General features: G+C 22.7%; 7 protein-coding genes across 7 annotated transcripts; 3 read left to right on the top strand and 4 right to left on the bottom strand. All coding sequences in view use genetic code 6, as the record gives it.

Moving 5' to 3' along the window:
• Positions 1–45: 45 nt before the first annotated feature.
• TTHERM_00152030 (peptidase family M3 protein) lies at positions 46–2,250 on the bottom strand (the record flags this gene model as incomplete). The annotated part of the gene is made up of 1 exon (XM_001021735.2): positions 46–2,250. One exon carries the CDS (start codon positions 2,248–2,250, stop codon positions 46–48), a length of 2,205 nt encoding a protein of 734 aa, XP_001021735.2.
• A 1,165-nt stretch (positions 2,251–3,415) lies between these two features.
• Positions 3,416–4,402, top strand: TTHERM_00152020 (oxidoreductase, short chain dehydrogenase/reductase family protein; the record flags this gene model as incomplete). The annotated part of the gene is made up of 1 exon (XM_001021734.1): positions 3,416–4,402. The coding sequence occupies one exon, from the start codon at positions 3,416–3,418 to the stop codon at positions 4,400–4,402; it is 987 nt and encodes a 328-aa protein (XP_001021734.1).
• A 655-nt stretch (positions 4,403–5,057) lies between these two features.
• On the top strand, positions 5,058–6,041 carry TTHERM_00152010 (oxidoreductase, short chain dehydrogenase/reductase family protein; the record flags this gene model as incomplete). Its single annotated transcript, XM_001021733.1, has 1 exon — positions 5,058–6,041. The coding sequence occupies one exon, from the start codon at positions 5,058–5,060 to the stop codon at positions 6,039–6,041; it is 984 nt and encodes a 327-aa protein (XP_001021733.1).
• Positions 6,042–6,770: 729 nt separating this feature from the next.
• Positions 6,771–7,751, top strand: TTHERM_00152000 (oxidoreductase, short chain dehydrogenase/reductase family protein; the record flags this gene model as incomplete). The annotated part of the gene is made up of 1 exon (XM_001021732.1): positions 6,771–7,751. One exon carries the CDS (start codon positions 6,771–6,773, stop codon positions 7,749–7,751), a length of 981 nt encoding a protein of 326 aa, XP_001021732.1.
• A 456-nt stretch (positions 7,752–8,207) lies between these two features.
• Positions 8,208–9,876, bottom strand: TTHERM_00151990 (dioxygenase domain protein). Its single transcript, XM_001021731.2, has 2 exons — positions 9,057–9,876; positions 8,208–8,785 (listed from the first exon to the last, which is right to left on the bottom strand). Exons 1-2 carry the CDS (start codon positions 9,775–9,777, stop codon positions 8,367–8,369), a joined length of 1,140 nt encoding a protein of 379 aa, XP_001021731.2. The 5' UTR covers positions 9,778–9,876; the 3' UTR covers positions 8,208–8,366.
• Positions 9,877–11,223: 1,347 nt separating this feature from the next.
• TTHERM_00151980 (Serine/Threonine kinase domain protein) lies at positions 11,224–15,540 on the bottom strand (the record flags this gene model as incomplete). The annotated part of the gene is made up of 2 exons (XM_001021730.2): positions 15,207–15,540; positions 11,224–14,888 (listed from the first exon to the last, which is right to left on the bottom strand). Exons 1-2 carry the CDS (start codon positions 15,397–15,399, stop codon positions 11,224–11,226), a joined length of 3,858 nt encoding a protein of 1,285 aa, XP_001021730.2. The 5' UTR covers positions 15,400–15,540.
• Positions 15,541–16,504: 964 nt separating this feature from the next.
• On the bottom strand, positions 16,505–18,749 carry TTHERM_000151979 (Serine/Threonine kinase domain protein; the record flags this gene model as incomplete). Its single annotated transcript, XM_012799002.1, has 2 exons — positions 18,518–18,749; positions 16,505–18,396 (listed from the first exon to the last, which is right to left on the bottom strand). Exons 1-2 carry the CDS (start codon positions 18,663–18,665, stop codon positions 16,505–16,507), a joined length of 2,040 nt encoding a protein of 679 aa, XP_012654456.1. The 5' UTR covers positions 18,666–18,749.
• Between the last annotated feature and the right edge of the window lie 151 nt (positions 18,750–18,900).

Genomic DNA, 18,900 nt, shown 5'->3' with positions numbered 1-18,900 from the left:
TAAAAATAAACATAGATTTTATAAATATTTTGTATTGATTAAAGCTCATTGATGAGCTGATGTAAATAAATTTTAAATAAATTATTATTGATCTTGCAAGGAATCATTCCTATCTTATAGTTCGTTGAACACTTCTTCACCAACAGCATATGAAAAGTAAAGTCCAGAATACTCCTCGAGATGAGATAAGTTGCAAAACCAATAATTATCATTATTTGGAATTAAATTCTTAAAGATGTTTTTTTAGATTAAAGAGCTGAATTCTTTTAATGTAATTGAATTCTCTGGATGCTTTTCGTGAAGGAAAAGATCAAGTTTAGCCTAATAGATTTGTTCTAACTAGCTTACAATTCTAAAAATTTCTATATATTATTAAAATGGCTTCTAAAAGATAAACTCTGTAGAGAGATCAGGTTTTTATTGTTCTTCTTTAGATGTTGCAGAAGATTTAGGAGCAGCATTCTATGGAAGAAGAAATATTAAATTTTCAAAAACTTTTGCACATATTTCTGCATAATCTATCTTAAAGTTATTAGCATATAGTTAATAGCGGTGATGATTGAGAACACTATGAAGTGAGTGGCCAATTTCATGCATAAAAGTTTAAAAATTATCAAATGTCATTTCAGTTTTATTATCTAAAACTTTGAAATTCATTCTAACTAATAAGCAAGGAAGTTATACATATTTATTTATTTCACAATATCCTGAGCTAAAACATGTTTTTGCATCTTCGTATGCATTAAAATCTAAAAACACAACTCCTTTCAATTTCTAATTTCCATTTTTTTCTTTTAAAAATAATTCAAAGCATTTTATATTTTTCTCATCAACTTAGGTATTTTTTTATTGCTGGTCTTAAGTGCCACTTTATTTGAATGCATCAGATGAATGAACTTCTGATAAATTAGAAAGTTCTTCTTTACTGTTGTCACAAACTCTGTTAAAGAAATGGTTTTTTGGTGCTTAACACTCTTTGAATTCAACATTTAAAAATCTTTATGAAACCTAATTTAAAAGGTTAAAAGCTTACTACCATGTAAGAGTAAAATTATTTGAAGGAGTGCCTAAAATATTTTATCTTAAGTAAAGAAAATCTTAATATTCAAGCTAACACTATTATTATTCACTTGTATTTTTAATTTTAGCTTTCTCCTAAAGACTTTTGTATAATAAAGGATCAGAAAGCAAAGTTTCTAATCTTTTATGACATCTTTCAACAGAAGCGTTCAATATTCTTTAAATTATTATTTTAATATCTCTCGTTTAGTTGATTAAATCGTTATTTAAATTGTTGCTATTATCTTTAATGTTAAATCCTTATTTCTATTAGTTTACAGAGTTGAGCATTTATTTTAAAGATGTATTTCTTGTAAAATGGAAAAATTTTGAATTCAATGCCAAAGAATAATGCTAAAAATCTTCAAATCCTAATTAATTAGCAAATTATAATCTTACTTCCATCAATTAGTTAAGTAGAGTTTCATTTGATTTATTTGTTTCTAAAAAGTCATTAAAAATTTAAGACCTTAATTTAGGATCTGAGCATAGTTTTAGCAATTATGCTTGTATTTAAGATGGTAAATCCAAACTAATCATATCTGTAGAGCGATTCATTGAAGAGAAATAGCCCATATAAAAATCAGGGAATATTTCAAAAGAGTAGGTCTTTTCTCTTTTTATCTGTAATACTTTTTTATTTTTAGCTTATGAGGCTCTTAATTATTGAAGAATTAATTGTTCAATCATTAAAAGTCCTTGCAAACGTTCCCTTTCATTTTCTGTTTTATTGATAAAATATCTTAATTCATAGTCGTTTATTAACATCTTTAAAAACTAGACGTCTTAATCATCTAAGTTGTTTACTTTTTCACCATTTTTCATTTAATTTTGTAATTTTTACACTAATTGTTTGCCTAAAGGTGATTAATTATCATTAATATCTAAATCTAAATAATCTTAACCTTCAAGATAATACATGTAGAGAGATTAATTGTAAATCTGAGTATCAGAGTTTAAATAATTAAATTAATGCTGGATTTTCTCTATTATTTCCTTAAAAATAGTTTTTTGTTGGCTATACATCTTACTGTAGTATAAGATATTAGAAGTGTCTATAATTTGGCATAAGTCATTAGAAATTTCATTTAAAATAGTTAATTTCTACTTTACTAGATTACTACTTTTAAACAATTTCAACTTAATTGGCACTTGATTTAAGACATTATTATTCTTAGCTAAAAGCTTCATCACACTTTACTAACTTATAATATATAATCTCCTTTATTAAATATCCCTACCTACCCTAAATATATTTTGCAATGTTTTTAAAAATTTAATAAAGATTTTATTCTTAAAAAATCAAAGTTTGTTTTTGAATAATTAATTAAGATTATGTATGATTTTTATCTTTTTTAGATATTTATTAATTTAATTTTTTAATTAATATTTCTTTTAAAATTTCTTATAGTAGTATTTATATTTTATAAATTTAATTTATTTATTAATTAATTATAATTATTTTATATTTTTTAAATATTAACATCTCTATAATTACAGATAATAGCTAATTTTATATTTAATAATTGAACATTTTGTATCTTTAATATCTTTGATAAGAAGAAATTTTTAATAAATTTGAATATTTAAAATCAATTGATCAATCATTGATACAAATTAATTAAGTTATTATTAAAAAATATAGAAATTGTAAACTCTTAAATGGATATCGCGTTTGAAAACTAAAAATAGGTTTAAGACTAAGAAGACTAAGATTAAATAAATAACAACAAAGCTTACAAGCTTTTTGTTAAAATATACAGTGATATCATGATGATATTAATTAGATTTGTCTTAACTGATCTAGCTTAAACCTACTTACTTAAGTTTAATATTTTTGATTACCTAATATTTGATTACCTAAAAAACTATCTACCGATGTCTTATCCCTATAGAATTTTGAGCGGTATGTTAGTATTTCTAGTATTGATTCTTACTATTGGATTTGTTACTATTACATTTAAGTCTTTACATAATTTACAAAACCCTATGATTTTTATTAAAGGTTTTTTTATTAACTACTACAATATTGCTATATCCTAAGACATAGATATAAAAAAAATGAAATGAGCATCATTGATTTGTTTGTATAAAATAAATAAAAAAACAAATAACTTTTAAATAATTTTATGTATTTTATACATTGTTTTCTATTGTTTAATATCTTGTACATTAGAATGTTTTTCCATGTAAATAGATATATAATATAACAGTTTTTAGTATGTTAGATATTAAAAAAATAATATACGCTTATTTTTATGAAAATCAGAAATGCATATTCCAAAACAAATAATCAATTTCTAAATTAATATTAATCAAAATATTTGAAATATAAATAATCTAATAAATATCTAAAATGGAGATATTATTTAAATTCATTCCATATTATTTGGTTCATTATACAGCTTATGCAATTTATATAGTTTTGGCTATATTTTTATTAAGGAAAATAAGTAAGAATATTAAAAATAATGTAACAAGAGATTTATCAAACCAAATTATTGTTATAACTGGAGCCAACTCAGGAATCGGGTTTGAAACAGCTAAAAATTGTGTTTAGCATGGAGCAAAAGTTGTTTTAGCTTGTAGAGATGAAATTACTGCATAGCAATCTTGTCTATAGCTTAATTCAATAAAAAAAAAATCAACAGAATTTATTAAACTAGACTTATCTGATAGTTCTTCTATCCGCTAATTTGCTAATATCTTTAAAAAAAAATATTCAAAATTAGATATCCTTGTAAATAATGCAGGTGTTATGGCTATCCCTAATCGCTGCCTTACTAAGGAAGGATTTGAATAAACTATTGGAGTAAATTATTTTGGTCATTTCCTTCTCACCCAACTTTTATTAGATCATTTGAAGTTATCATCTTAATTCAGGGTAATAAATGTTTCCTCTGTGGCTCATTTAGCTGGGACTATTGATTTTTAAGATTTACATTTTTCTAAAAGATTTTATCATGGAATGCTTGCTTATTTCTAAAGTAAAATTGCAAATATATTATTTACAATTTCTTTATAAAAAAAATTTGATGATCAAAAACTATCTGGCTTAAGTGTTTCTTTACATCCTGGAATAGTTCAAACTAATTTATTTAGGCATTTAAGAGGTCTAACTAAAGTCTTGTTTAAGCTAATTTCTCCTCTTTTCAATTTTATATATAACAACTCATTTGAAGGTGCTTAAACTACATTGTATTGCATTCACTAAAATTATTTTAAACTAGAAAAAGGAGCCTATTATTCTGACTGTCAAAAGTAAAAAAGATTGAATAATTGCATTACTCCTGAAAATGCAGATATCTTATGGAATTTATCTATGAAAATATTTGGGTTATGATTAGTAAAATTTATATATAAATGAAAATATCCTTGTTATTTATTTAGATTGTATTTATAAATATATTTACATAAAAGTATAGAAATAATTTATAAGGAATCCCTAAAAATTATAATTTATTATGTAATTAAATCAATTTTTATTTCTCAAATTTTTGTTATCAGAAATTAAATAATTAATTCAAGCGTTTAAAGGGAAAATTTAAAAACAAATATATCTTCCTGATAATAATAGCAACCTTTATAAAAAGTAAAACAAATCAAGAAAAACTTTAAAGCTTTTCTAAAAATAGAAACAAAAATTAGAAATTAATAAATAAATCAATAATTTATATAATTTATTTAATGTATAAATTAATTTTTTAATAGTAATATTAAAATATTATTCCTTTATAATTTTAAATAAATAAATATATCGATGCAAGTTTACTCCTTTTTATTGGATATAAAAATACGTATAAATTATAAACAACTATTTTTCTATTAAGAATTTAGAATATTTCTAATAATTTCTTATTAAAGCAATCTTACACTCAGATAAAAGATATCTTAATGTAAGATATTGTAAACTCTAAATTTAAATTCGCCAACAAAAATATCTGATTATAATAAATTTTTAATTTAATAATTAAGTAAATAAATTTTAGTAATAAAAAATGAATACTAGTTTGATAAGTAGCTATTTAACTGTTAATAATGCAGCTATTTTTGGAGTTGCTGCTTTAGCATTAGTCTTTATTAAGATATGGTCTAATGGCTCTGTTAATAACAAGAAAAGAGATTTAAGCAATTAATTGGTTATCATTACAGGCTCAAATACTGGTATTGGATTAGAAACTGCTAAGAACTGTGTTTAAAATGGAGCTAAAGTCATACTTGCTTGCAGAGATTAAAAGAGAACTTAAAATGCTCTAGATTTAATTAATTCAATTAAGCCTAATTCAGCTGAATTTATGAGATTGGATTTAAGTGATCTTTCATCAGTTCGTTTGTTTGTTAATGAATTTAAGAGTAAATACAATAAACTAGATATCCTCATTAATAATGCTGGTATAATGCACATACCAAATAGAGTTTTAACAAAAGACGGCTTTGAAAGTTAAATTGGTACAAACCATTTTGGTCATTTCCTTCTTACTCACCTTTTGATGGATAGCTTAAAAGCATCTCCTTAATTTAGAGTCATTAATCTTTCTTCTCTTGCACATAGCTTTGGATCTATGAACTTCGATGATCTCCATTACGAAAAAAGAGCCTATGACCGTAACTCAGCTTATTCTTAAAGCAAGATTGCCAACATTCTCTTTACAATTGCATTGTAAAAAAGAATTACCCAATAAAAGTTGAACGGTATTGCAGTAAGTCTTCATCCTGGTGTAGTAAGAACTGAATTAACAAGACATTACACTGGTATTTTAGGATTTATGAAATTTTTAATTTCTCCTTTGTGGTATCTCTTATCTAAATCTCCAGAATAAGGAGCATAAACAACTTTATATTGTGTTCATGAAAACTTTGATAAACTAGTTAAAGGTGGCTATTATTCTGACTGTAAGACTAAAAAATATGGTAACAAATAAATTACTGAAGAAAATGCTGAGAGATTTTGGGACATCTCTTTAAAATAATTAAAATTGTGATTTAATTGTTATAATGAAATAATCTTGTTTTATTTTTTGTAGAACTTGTTTATGTAGAAACTGTATTTTTTAATCACTTTTCAATTTTGTCTAAAAAAATAAATCAAATCATAAAAATATTTTATAGAATTTTAACCAAATAAATCCATTTTTGTTAGTTTCTGAAAAAACACTAATCCAAGTAATTAAAAAACTAAACAAGATTTAAAAAAAATTTATGGCTTTTTCTTATAAATCAAAATAGTTTGTATTCAAATACAAACAAAATCTTTGAAAAAATTAAGTCAAAAATAAAAACAATTAAATTTCACAAATAACTCATCAAATTTTTATTAAAAATTTATTGTCAAATATAAAATTTTGTTTTTAAAATAAAAACATAAAATCACATCAATAAGAATAAACAATTTTTAGACAGACTGTAAAAGTTTATTTAAAGTTAAATTTATAAATTATTCTAGTTTTATTATATTTTAAATATTTATTCTTTAAAAGAGAAATAGTAGAAAGATTTATTTGCTTATATTTGTTTTCATTTTATAAATTTTCTTTAAAAACACCAGAATAAATAATTTCAATATTTTTTCTAGAATAATTCGTTATTTATCTATCTTACACTTTGAAAATTTCTTTAAATGTTCCATTCTTACATTTTAAAATTTAATCTAAAAAATAAAATAATATAATGATTAAATTTCAATTAAATTATACAGAGGCTTATATTCAAATATGAATTTAGATTTTCAAAATTTAACTTACTCATAAATCTTTATTTTAGCATTTGGATTTATTTTTGCAATCTTGCTATTACTAAGTTTTTACATTAAAACTAGGGCTAATAAAAAATTCAGAAATCTTTCTGGTTAAATTGTTATTGTTACTGGTTCTAATACAGGTATTGGATTTGAAACTGCTAAAGACTGTGCACTTAATGGAGCTAAAGTAATTTTAGCGTGCAGAGATTAAAAGAGAACTTAGCCTGCTTTAGAATCTATTAACCAACTATGCCCTAACTAAGCTGAATTCATTAGATTAGATCTTGGTGATCTTTCTTCTGTACGTCTATTTGTAAACGAGTTTAAAAGTAAATACAACAAATTAGATTTGTTGATAAACAACGCAGCTATTATATTACCTGAGCGTAATTTAACTAAAGATGGTTTCGAAACATAGATAGGTACAAATCACTTTGGACACTTTCTTTTGACTAATCTTCTTATGGATCAACTAAAAGCTGCTCCTTAATTTAGAGTTATAAATGTTTCTTCTTTAGCTCATACTTTTTCAACAATAGACTTTGATGACTTGCATTTTGAAAAAAGATCTTACAAATAATTTGAAGCCTATGCACAAAGTAAAATAGCTAACATTCTATTTACTATTAACTTGTAAAAGAGGATAGATCAACAAAAACTAAATGGAATTTCTGTGAGTCTTCATCCTGGAACTGTAAGGACAGATATATCAAGGAATTAAAATCCACTTTTTAGGGTTTTATATACTTTAGCCTATCCATTATTCTATTTATTTTCTAAATCTCCAAATCAAGGTGCTCAAACCACTTTATATTGTATACATGAAGACTTCGATAAACTTGTTAAAGGTGCCTATTATTCTGATTGCAAGAAATAAAATTTTGGAAACAAGTGTATAACCGAAGAAAATGCATAAAAATTGTGGGATTTATCAACTAAATTAGTAAAACTTTGAAATAAAAAAATAAAAAATTGTATTTAAGAATATTATTATCTATCTTTATGTTTTTTTAAAATTAAATTTCAATACATCAATTAACACACAAATTAAAAATTTTTGATCAAAATAGGGGAAATTTAAATGAATAATTTGGTATCATTAAATAAATATTATTAATTTACATAAAAATATGTTAATCATAATATCAACTAATTTTCAAATTTTTTATTCAATTCTTTTGATTTAAAACATTTACATTTTTGTAAACTAAACTAATTTTTGTTTTTTTAATTATTGAATTTGTATTAATTTACATATTTAAAAAAAATTATATAAATTTAATAAAGAATAAACAAATAAATTTATTTCAAAATAATAAGAATATTAAATAAAATTAGTTTTTTATAAAAAACGACGATGTTCTTTTTATTGAAATTATTAAATTAAAAAAAAAAATTTATTTGAATTTTATTAATTTTAAAAAACACATTTAGTAATTTTATATACAAATATAAATAAGCTAGTCAATTGATTGTTATTATATTTTGAAATAATAAAAAATAGTAATTAGAATTTAACAAGTAATTTATTTAGAAATACTTTAACACATAATTTTATCTCCAATTAAATTCAAATACGATATTCTTAAATAGTTTTTTGTTAGAAAGTTGCAAATGGAATACCTTAATTCCAACGCTTTGTAATGTGAGGAACTTGATCTATTTATCTTCCATATGCATATCTTTCATCAATACCTGAGGGGGTGAATAATTTATATTCAGGTGGAGGAACTAAGTAAAGTTAGAATGTAGCACGATTTAATCCAAGATCTTATGATTTTTTGGAACGTGAGACACAATAAGGGGTAGCTTCTAACACACCACCAGATAAAATTTACATAGATTCACCAATTTAGAAAATAATAGAGTCTTTATCAGCACTAATATGTTCTTTTTCACCCCATCTATTTTTAAAGAAAAGTCCAGTCTTTCTATCATCAAAAGTTACAGGATAGCCATCATGGGTGATGTATATAGCAGGAGTAAGAGCTTTTACAATTAAAAATTATATTAAAAATATCAAAAAAATTATGTTATTTTAAATTCGATCATCATTTTGGATAAAAATAAGTTAGAAATCTATATTTTATTCTATTTAGCATTTTAATTTTATTCCCTTTTTGAAAGAATAAAATGCTCTACATTTTAAAAAATTTCTTAATAAGATAAAAAAATGCAGAATCTTTAAAAGTCTATTTTAAATTTTTATTTTTGTAATTCTCACCTAAATAAATATTTTTTAAAAATTCAATTTTATTACCTGAAAGAGCAGAATAATCTGTGTGCCAAGAATTCCAATCATCCTCACGAGTAATAGGATCAGTAGAGGATTTGTAATAATTAAGTCTACCTACATGATCTTTATTATTCTTAATCAAGTTATAAAGAGTATCTCTTTTATAAGAAGTCATAACTTGACTCACATACTTATCAATATGCTTAGCTAAAAGGAATGAGGTATCAACCATAATATTACTTAAAAGTTTAAAGTGAGGCTTAAAAGTAGGAAGAGGGCCTTCGGGCCATACATTTCCACTTTAGTATAACTTTGAAGCTGCATCTCCAAGAACTTGCTATTAAGTTTAGGTCAAATGAGTTTCTTCCTCTCTAAGTGGGAGTGCAATAAAAGCGCTTTTCAATTTGTCATTCTTATTACCAAAATGCTCTTTACTTTCTTACCAACCTCTAGACCATTTAACTTCAGGTCTATCTAACTTAGCTTTTTCTTCTTAAGGAAGATTAGCGAGTTGATAGCTTAAATTAAGAAGATTTTATCTTGCTCTTTTGTAATTAGGGACATTTTTAATAGTGCAAATACCAGTTCCTTCAGGTCCAAATGCAGTTTTAATACGCTCATTCAAATCAAGATTTTCATCTAAAATTTCATTGAAATCAAAGCTTACTTACTCAGTGCTATAGTAAGCAAGTCTTTTCATTTAAGTCATTTTTAACTTTAATCCCCTGTTCAAAATGCACAACATTCCTATTTACTTATAATATTTTAATGGCTTTAGATTTTTTATTTCAATATTTGATTTTAATTAAAATTCTTTATTGATGGTCTCAGGTTTTTTATTTATGATGCTTGAAATATCCAATAATTGTTAAAATAATAATTTGGTATACATATCCCATCATCAGATTGATTTTGTGTTGATTAATTTCATAGTCACATCTCAAAAGTCTTCTTTATACAATCTTATAACTCTGACGCAATTTTAATTTATACTTCTATAAGATATCTTAATAAAAGCAAAAAAATAGTATTAATATTTTTATTTTATTATTGATATAAAAATAATCAACTAAAATGTCTCCTAGTAAAAAAAAAAGTAAACCATTTATATAATAAGTATTATTATTTGCTCATAATATATTTATAACTTCTCAATTTTAAAAGTTAATAAAAAATAAAAACAATCATTTTCCTAATTTCTAATTTATGATATTTTGCCATAAGATATTTATATTTTTCTGAATACATATTTCAAACTAATTGTGATAATAATAATTCTAGCTATCAAAAGTTAAAATCTCAAAAAAAATAATTTTACATTTTAAAAAATTGGTTAGCCTAGAAAGAAACTACCTATAAATGAACTCAATAATTTATATTAAATTAAATAAAATTATAACATAAAAATAGTTCTTCATATGATATTAAAATTTTCATCCAAATAAACTAAATGATAAATATTTAATATTTGCAGCCTTACATATAAAAATTAAAAATAAATACTACCTAGAAAACCTTCTAAATAAAAAGTCTTTACATTTCATAAGATTTGTTAATTGATACAAGTTTCAGCTATTTTTTAAATAAGATTTTATTATAAAATATTTAAATCAAATGAATTAATAAAATTTGGAAATTAAATTATTTTTTAAGCAGAAATTATAATAAAGTTTATTATTTTACATTCTTAAAAGAATAATATTTAGATTGTCTCTATTAAAATTATATTTAATTTAAATAAACATAAAAGATAGACAAATACCCAAAATAAATATAATTTTTCTAATTCCTAAATTTTTATCAGGGGTACTTAAGTGTATGATTGATTATTTATAAATTTTTTGCTAAATTAAAAATAAAATTTTTATAGAAAATTAAAAAATATTTTAATTTAAACTATTTAAAGATAAAATATATAAATTTTTATGTATTATTTTTTAAAAGTAATTCGAAGAATTATTATTAAATTTATAAGGAAATAAAAAGTGTAAATAAATTTATAAAATAATTTAAGAAGTGTTAGAGCGTGAATCTATTAGTAAAATAAAAACTTAATAAATTAAAATGTTATTATTTAAATAAACATTATTTAAACTATTATATAAGGTAATTGATAAATCAAAATATTTTTAAAAAAATATAATTTATTTTATATTATAAATTTTTTATGTATATATGTTGAAATAAATCTTCAAGGCCTGTTATAAATCTATTCTCCTTGCTAAGGGATATAATTATATTGATTATTTCCGTTTTGCATCTAAAAATAGTATGATTGTGTTTCTTATTTTTAAGTATAAGAATCATATTAATTCTAATAAGAATTACTTTTGTATGTTTCGTTTTCAAGTAGGTACTGTTAATTTTCTTAATTATCATTATTACTGCTAGATAAAAAATTAGAATTTATTGAAGAACCTCTATTATTTTAAATACTTAACCTTTCAAACTAAATATTTGTCTATTCATTCTAACCATAGGCATATTAATTATTATCTTTGTTTGCAAGGGTGCCGTTGTTACCGTTAAGAGTGTTTATATGCTAATATTAGTATGAGTCCTCACCATAATTTCTATTTAGCTAATCTTTGTTATAAGGACTATCAGCATAATTCCTATTTACACTGTTACTTATATGATCTTTGTTGAAGTACTACTAATTATTTTATTATTACTTTTCCTGTTATTTATTTGAATATATTTCTTTATTAGAGTGGCTTTGTTTCATTTGTTCATAATTTTAAATCAGTCTATTTTAATTTGGAGAATTATTTGGTTAGTAAGCGCCATTAGTTTGATTTACTCTATTTTAAAAATTTCCATTGTTATAATTTTAAGTATTATTATTCATACTATTGCTTGAAATATTATTGTTTTAGTTAAAACTAAAGTTGCTATTATTTGAACTACTCTATGGTATTTCTATCTTTACATGGCTAGATTAATTATAGTTTTATTCTTAATGAGAAACAACACCTGGCTAGTTTTATATTTTCATAAGATTTTGTCTCTATAAGAAAGGGTTTTACTAATTCTAGGTTTGCTACTACTATTATTATGATGCATTATCTAAAATTTATTAATTAGCACAACCAAATTAATTTTAGTTTGGGTGCTAAAATTGTTATTTAAGTTGAGGTTAGGCCTACAAATTCTACTAGTTTTGAACCATTTAAATTTATTATTTATTTGTCTGGTTTTAATTATTTTGTTGGTTTTAGTAATCTTAAAAATGCTTTTACATATTTTAATATTAATTATTGCTTTATCCTTATTAATATTAGACTTAAAATGGTTAATTAACTAAATTTTACTATTAACAGTAATCCTGACCGCCATTTCCATTGTTAGAACTTTCATTAATTTTTTTTTACCCTTACTAAATTGGTTAAACATTCGTATTCTATATTTGAGGGTATTGTGATTAATATTATTAAAACTAAAATTATTTATTATCTTATTAGTTTTGTATTTATTAAAATTAATTTTAAATGTTTTGATTATTTGTAAAAAGTTATTGGTGAGGTTTTAGATTTTAATTTTAAGCCTATTATTGGTGTTATCCTATTTATTATTATGGCTAATATTATTGCTAAACTTAAAATTAATTTTATGTTTACTAATATTACTGTACCTAGTATTAGTGAGGATATTAATTTTATATCTAATGCTAAAAATCTTACCCAGGAATTTGCTATCTTTCTTAATATTAATTTTTTTAATCTATTTGGTAGCCGCCTTGCTATTGCTGATAAGTTTACTATTATTATTAAAGCTATTAATGTTGCTATATATTTATACCCTATTATAGATTGTTAGTAGTTTATGTATATTGCTATTAGTTATTGTTAGGTTGTTAATACTACTGCTATTAATTATTATTAGTTTATAAATATTGATGTTTGTTATTATTAGTTTATGCATACTACTATTAATTATTAGGTTATGAATATTATTATTAATTATTACTAGGTTATGCATATTATTACTAATTATTATTAGGTTAAGCATATAATTAATGATTATTGTTAGGTGATAAATATTATGGTTGATTAATGCTAGGCTTTGTATATTATTACTATTGGTGTTGGACATTTTACACTTATAAATTGCTAAATGATTGATTTTTTTATAAAAATGACTATTCTTTTTATTAATTATTTTATGGTTATAAGAGCTATTATTGCTATAAATTAGGATTTAATGATTATAAGTTTGTCATATTTTATTATTAAGGTTATTAAAAATTATGCTAGTTTTATGATGGGATTGCTTATTAATTTAATTCATTTTATATATTTATTTAATTTTACTATTTAAATTAAATTTATTAATTTTATGTCGGAGATATTACTAGAGGTAGATTTGGAGTTAAAAATGAAAAACCCTACTATACTTACTATTGCAGATTTGTTTGATCAAATTTATTTTCTAAAGTAATTTTATTTGATTTACTAGTAGAAGGAGATTCTTAAGCTAAAAATGTTACTGAATCTGCATGCTTCAAATTTAAATTGTTCAATATTTCTTTGTACTTTTTAATTTTATGAGTTTTCCCCTTTTTTTTATTGTATTGAGCTTTTTTACGGAGAGCCTGCTAAGTATCTTTATCTTGATAAAAGTTATAATTTTAAGTTCGATTAAGATCTAGGTATCTCGGGTCTAAATTACTTTCTGACTAATTAAGTTACAATTAACCTTAATTAAAGTGGCTAGAGTTTTCATTTTCTATCGAATATGCTTAGCCAGTGTTGGAATTATTTCCATCTTCTAGTTTTTAAATGTTGCTTTATGATATATTTTCGTTGCTTTCTATAGCTTATTTGTTGTTGAAAATATCTTTAAAGAAAGTATTGCGATTGTTATTTTAACTATTGTTATTAATTTGGGAAGGAGTGTTTTGAAAATTAATATTGTTATTGCTTGGTGTCATTGGAGCTCCTATATTCAAGAAATCCTTATTTATTGATAAAGTTAGCTGAGGGTCGTTTGAATTTTCAGTAACAAATTCTTAAATTTCATTCGTGTTAAAGTATTCTTAAGAATTTGCAAATATCTAACTCACTATCATTTAAGTATTACCTTAGTTATTATTACAACTTGTTTAGGTTTATGATTAATTTTGTTGATTTTATTACTCTCTGTAATTTTTATAAACAACCCTATGGACTATATCTTTTCTTTGATTGGCTATGTCTTCGTATAAGTGATACAATTCAATATAAAGATCATTTACTTTAATTCTATTTGATGCTATTGGCTAAAGACATCTTGATATTAAATTGCCAAAGTTTCCTTCAATGCAGCGATATTCTTCCATACTTCTAATCTGGTTAGATATCTCAGCTATTGTAAAATCTGCAAAAAGCTACTCACCAGTAATAAGCTCATGCATGATGCATCCAAGAGCCCAAATGTCTACAGTAAAGTCATATTCTTACTTTCTTATCATCTCTGGCGCCATATAATTAATGGTTCCGATACAGGAATGCATCATATATATCTCTTCATTTTTTCCTAATCCATAATCGCCTATCTTCAGAATATATTAACCATCTTTTTCATGGATAAATATATTCTCTGGTTTTAAATCTCTATGTGCAATTCCATGAGCGTGAAGGAAGGTAATACCTTTCGTTAATTGAGTTGAAAAATTGACAACGACCTTTAGTCTGTTTGGAATTTCTAAATAAATCTAATCTAACAGACTGCCATTTTCACAATATTCCATTACAATATAATATGTATCATTTGTCTCAATTACTTCTATAATATTAACTATGTGATCGTCCCTCTATGTACTCAATTTATGCACAATATCCTTCTCCTGAAAAAAGTATTTATTCTCTTAATTACCTTTTTAAAATATAGATTTTAGTTATTAGCTATGTGTTTTTTTTTTTTGCGATTCTACTCATATATATTTATTCTATATTCTTATCATAAATAACTACTGAATAAATAAACATTTTTGAAAATTCAAAAATGTATAAATGCTCTAACAGCATCCAAAATAGCATCTGTGAGCTTAAATTTTATAAAAAAATGCCCATCTAATCACTTATCATGCAAATTTAATAGTTACTTGGATTGCTCAATAGTTATATTGTACATTACATTTCATTTTTGCTTTTAAATAATTTTAAAACTAATCAACAAATGAATGTAAATTACCTATAAAAGTAGTATTTTTTAAAACTTTAATTGCCACATCCTGCTCATTAAATGGATCCTCTTCGTTACATATACTCCCTATTAGAACTTCGCTAATCGCTCCATGACCAAGTACACCTTTAACTCTGTAATTCCTCTACTATCCATATATAATCTAATAATATTCTTAATTGTTATTTGTTCCTGATTTCATATCTGTTTTTTATAAACCTATAAATTCTGCTAATTGTCGAAAATCAAATTTATCTATAGGTGCTTAAAATTTTAATAATTATTATTATTACTCATAAATTATTTAATTACTTATCTGATTTAGAAGCAAAAACTCTATCAAAACCAAATCAATTCAAATAAATAATAAATGCTAACAAGAGCAAGTAAATAAAATTCGTGTAGCTAATACATGAAAAAATGTTAAATTAGATATTGTGCGGTGGGGGCAAATCATACAAATCTTAAAATCTACCAGAATAAATCAAAGAATTTTTATCAAAAACATCATTTTTAACTTTTTTACTAATTTGCAATAAAATAGAGTGCTTGAAGTGAACGAACAATCATGAGTTTCATTTAAATTATTTTTTTAAAATAGAACCTCAACCTCACCTACGAAAAGTTGTGATAATTTTGTATGCCTTATTAAAAACTAAAATCTAGCTAATATTATATTTAATACTACTCAAAGAAATTAGTTATTTAAATAATTAATAGATTAAAATAAATCTTTGAAGTTGATACCATCATCAGCTTACAAAACTTTTCATTATACTCTATCATGATGTTAAAATAAATACTCTTTAATCTTGAATAGTACAAAGAACTGTAATAATTTAATTTTAAAGATATAGAAGAATTTACAAGTAGGAGAAAAATGTAAAATTCAAAATAGTTTATCAATTATAATTTGTGATAATAGATTGATAATTAATCAATCAAATCGATCATTTATTAATTTGACAATTTTTTTACTAAGAAAAAATAGTAAAATCTAATATTTTTTTTATAAAAATGAAAAATTAATTGTTCATTCTTAGTTTATTCTAACTTAAAAGTTAGAAATATAAAGGATGATGTATGGTGAATAGCATCAAAATCAATTATTTAATAAAGTTATTTCGATTGGAAGAAACTGGTTTAAGTATTCTTTTTTTAAAAAAAGAAGGAAACATGAATTTAATTTTTTTGATTAAATAATTTATCGTTACTGATTAAATTTTATAAATTTTTCTATTAAATCTAATTAACTATTTTTTAAGTTTTTGAAAATTCCTTGTATTTATTTTCATTTGTTTGATAAATCAAAAAGAAGATGGAGTTTCAACTGAATAAAATGTCTAAAGCTATTTAATTAACTTTTTTTATTCTTCATCCAAAGTTTTCTATGGTTATTTATTTAAGATATTTTATATTTATAGTAAGAGTGGTTAATCTTATTTGATAATATTTGGACCACTTTTCGAACTAGTAATTAAATTTTTGTGAAATTATGTGAAAATATTCTGGGAATTTTCATTTTATTCTATAAATACCTTCAGACTAAAATTTTGTGAAGAATTTTATTAGCTACTTATAAAAGATCTTACATCAATATTTTAGAGTAAATCTACATGGTTTTCACAAATTTAAAATAATTTTAATAATTTCTCCAAAGAAGTATTTTCTGTCCTATTTATTTCCTTAACTAATTCCAATAATTCTTCTGTATTTTCATGATTTAATTCATGGATTAATTTTTCAAAACTATTTAGATATTAATCTTAAAACCTTATTTCTTAATTTTTATCATAAAAAATAATTTCAGCTATTAAGAAATTAAAAGAATAAGCAAAATTTGCTTCTTTCTTTGATAATTCATACTGATTATTTTTATTGGTAAATACTACTTAATTGTAAGTTTAATTTTGTAAGCCTTAACTTTGAACATATTTTAGAGCATATTGTTTGTTTGCTAATAAAAGAGTTTTACCTTCAGAAATTATCATTTTTTTATTTAAAATTTCTTAACAATTTTTTTACAAATCTTGGTATTGTTTCATTTTTTTATCTTTTTCAATTTTATTTTTTTATCCTCGAGGAGTGATTGAATTTTCTAATAAATTTAAAATTAGTTAAATATTTTAGTCTTAATTTCGTTAAGCTTAATTTATTGTATTGCTAAAATCCATTTTTATTTATTTTTAGTAATCAACATTTTATAATTTGAAATTATTTTATTCTAAGAAATCTTTAAGTTAACTATTTAAGATATTATTTTCTTTTTCATTATAATCAATAATGTAAACATCGTCTTCTTCAAAGACAGATGTCTCTCCATTTTAGTTATATTCTGGATTTTTAACTAATTAATACTTTTAATTTTCAAGTAAAGAATCTTATATAATTACTGAAGAATTACGTTCATTTTCATCTTGAATTGCTTTAGGACATTTGTAACTTTTGCTTTTTTTACTTTTAACCCTTTCATATATTTCAATTAAAAAATTGACTACTTAATTTATGCTTAGTCTCTATGAAGGGTTTTATGCTAAGCACTGTTTTATAAGTTAGTTAATATTTTTAGATTCTTAAATGTTGCCCTAAATGTATTCAAAACTATTGTTATGTTAAATTGCAGCTTTTACTATTTAAACCAAATTACCTCCACTAAATAATTATTAGTTAGTAAATATCTCATAAATAATACACCCTAAACTCCATATATCTACTTATTAAGAATACATCTCCTAATTAATTATTTCTGGAGCCATGTAATTAGGAGTCCCAATTTAAGACTTTAGAAAGCCTAATTGGTAATTAATTTAGCTTACACCAAAATCTCCAATTTTTATTTAAAATTTTTCATGAAAGCTACTTACTTAAGAGTTAAGTAGAGATTTCACTAAACAATTTTCAGGTTTTAAATCTCTATGAACAATCTTTTAATTGTGCAAGTGCTGCAATCCTTAAGCTATCTAAATAGAAAATGCTAATTTAGTTTCTAGATCAAATTAAGGATAAAACTTTTATTGAAATTCATATAAATCTCCTTAATCACAAAGCTCTGTTACTAAATAAACTGTATTATTAGTATTTGATGTTTTATCATAAATAATATCTTCAACTTGTAAAATATGTTAATGTTTTTCAACTTTTTCATGCAAATATTTTAAAGTCTGAATTTCCTTTTCAAAGTAAAGGTTTTATTTAGAATCTATTTTATAATAAAATAAATTTTAAACAAAACACTAAAAAAACAATCAATCATCAATTTAAATATTCTAAAAAAAAATCTTTGAAATGATTAACTCAATAAACAAATTAAATCTCCAAACCTGAAACTGAAACATTGCTTATACTTTTTACTGCATACATCTAGTTAAACTAGTCTTTAGCTTTATACACATAGCTAATCCCCCCCTTACCAATCAGCTATATAAACTGATAAGACTTACTTTATCCTTTCAATATTTAATTTTCCATTTTAATTAGATTTGGTATTAAAATAAATCAATTATTTAATCAAAGAAATAAGAAAGCAATATTCTTTGAATATTATTATTAAAAACTGTAAACTAAAGTAAATGCAAAAATTTAAATATTATTTACTGATTATTTATCTATTTTTAAAAATTATTAGAATATTTAATATAGACAGTAATATTCTATTTTCAAAAAAACAGTGAGAAAAATTATATATAAAAAACAATATATAAAT

This window comes from Tetrahymena thermophila, assembly GCF_000189635.1.
Source record: "Tetrahymena thermophila SB210 genomic scaffold scf_8254545, whole genome shotgun sequence".
Lineage (NCBI taxonomy): Eukaryota > Ciliophora > Oligohymenophorea > Hymenostomatida > Tetrahymenidae > Tetrahymena > Tetrahymena thermophila.
This window is presented reverse-complemented; position numbering and strand designations above follow the sequence as displayed.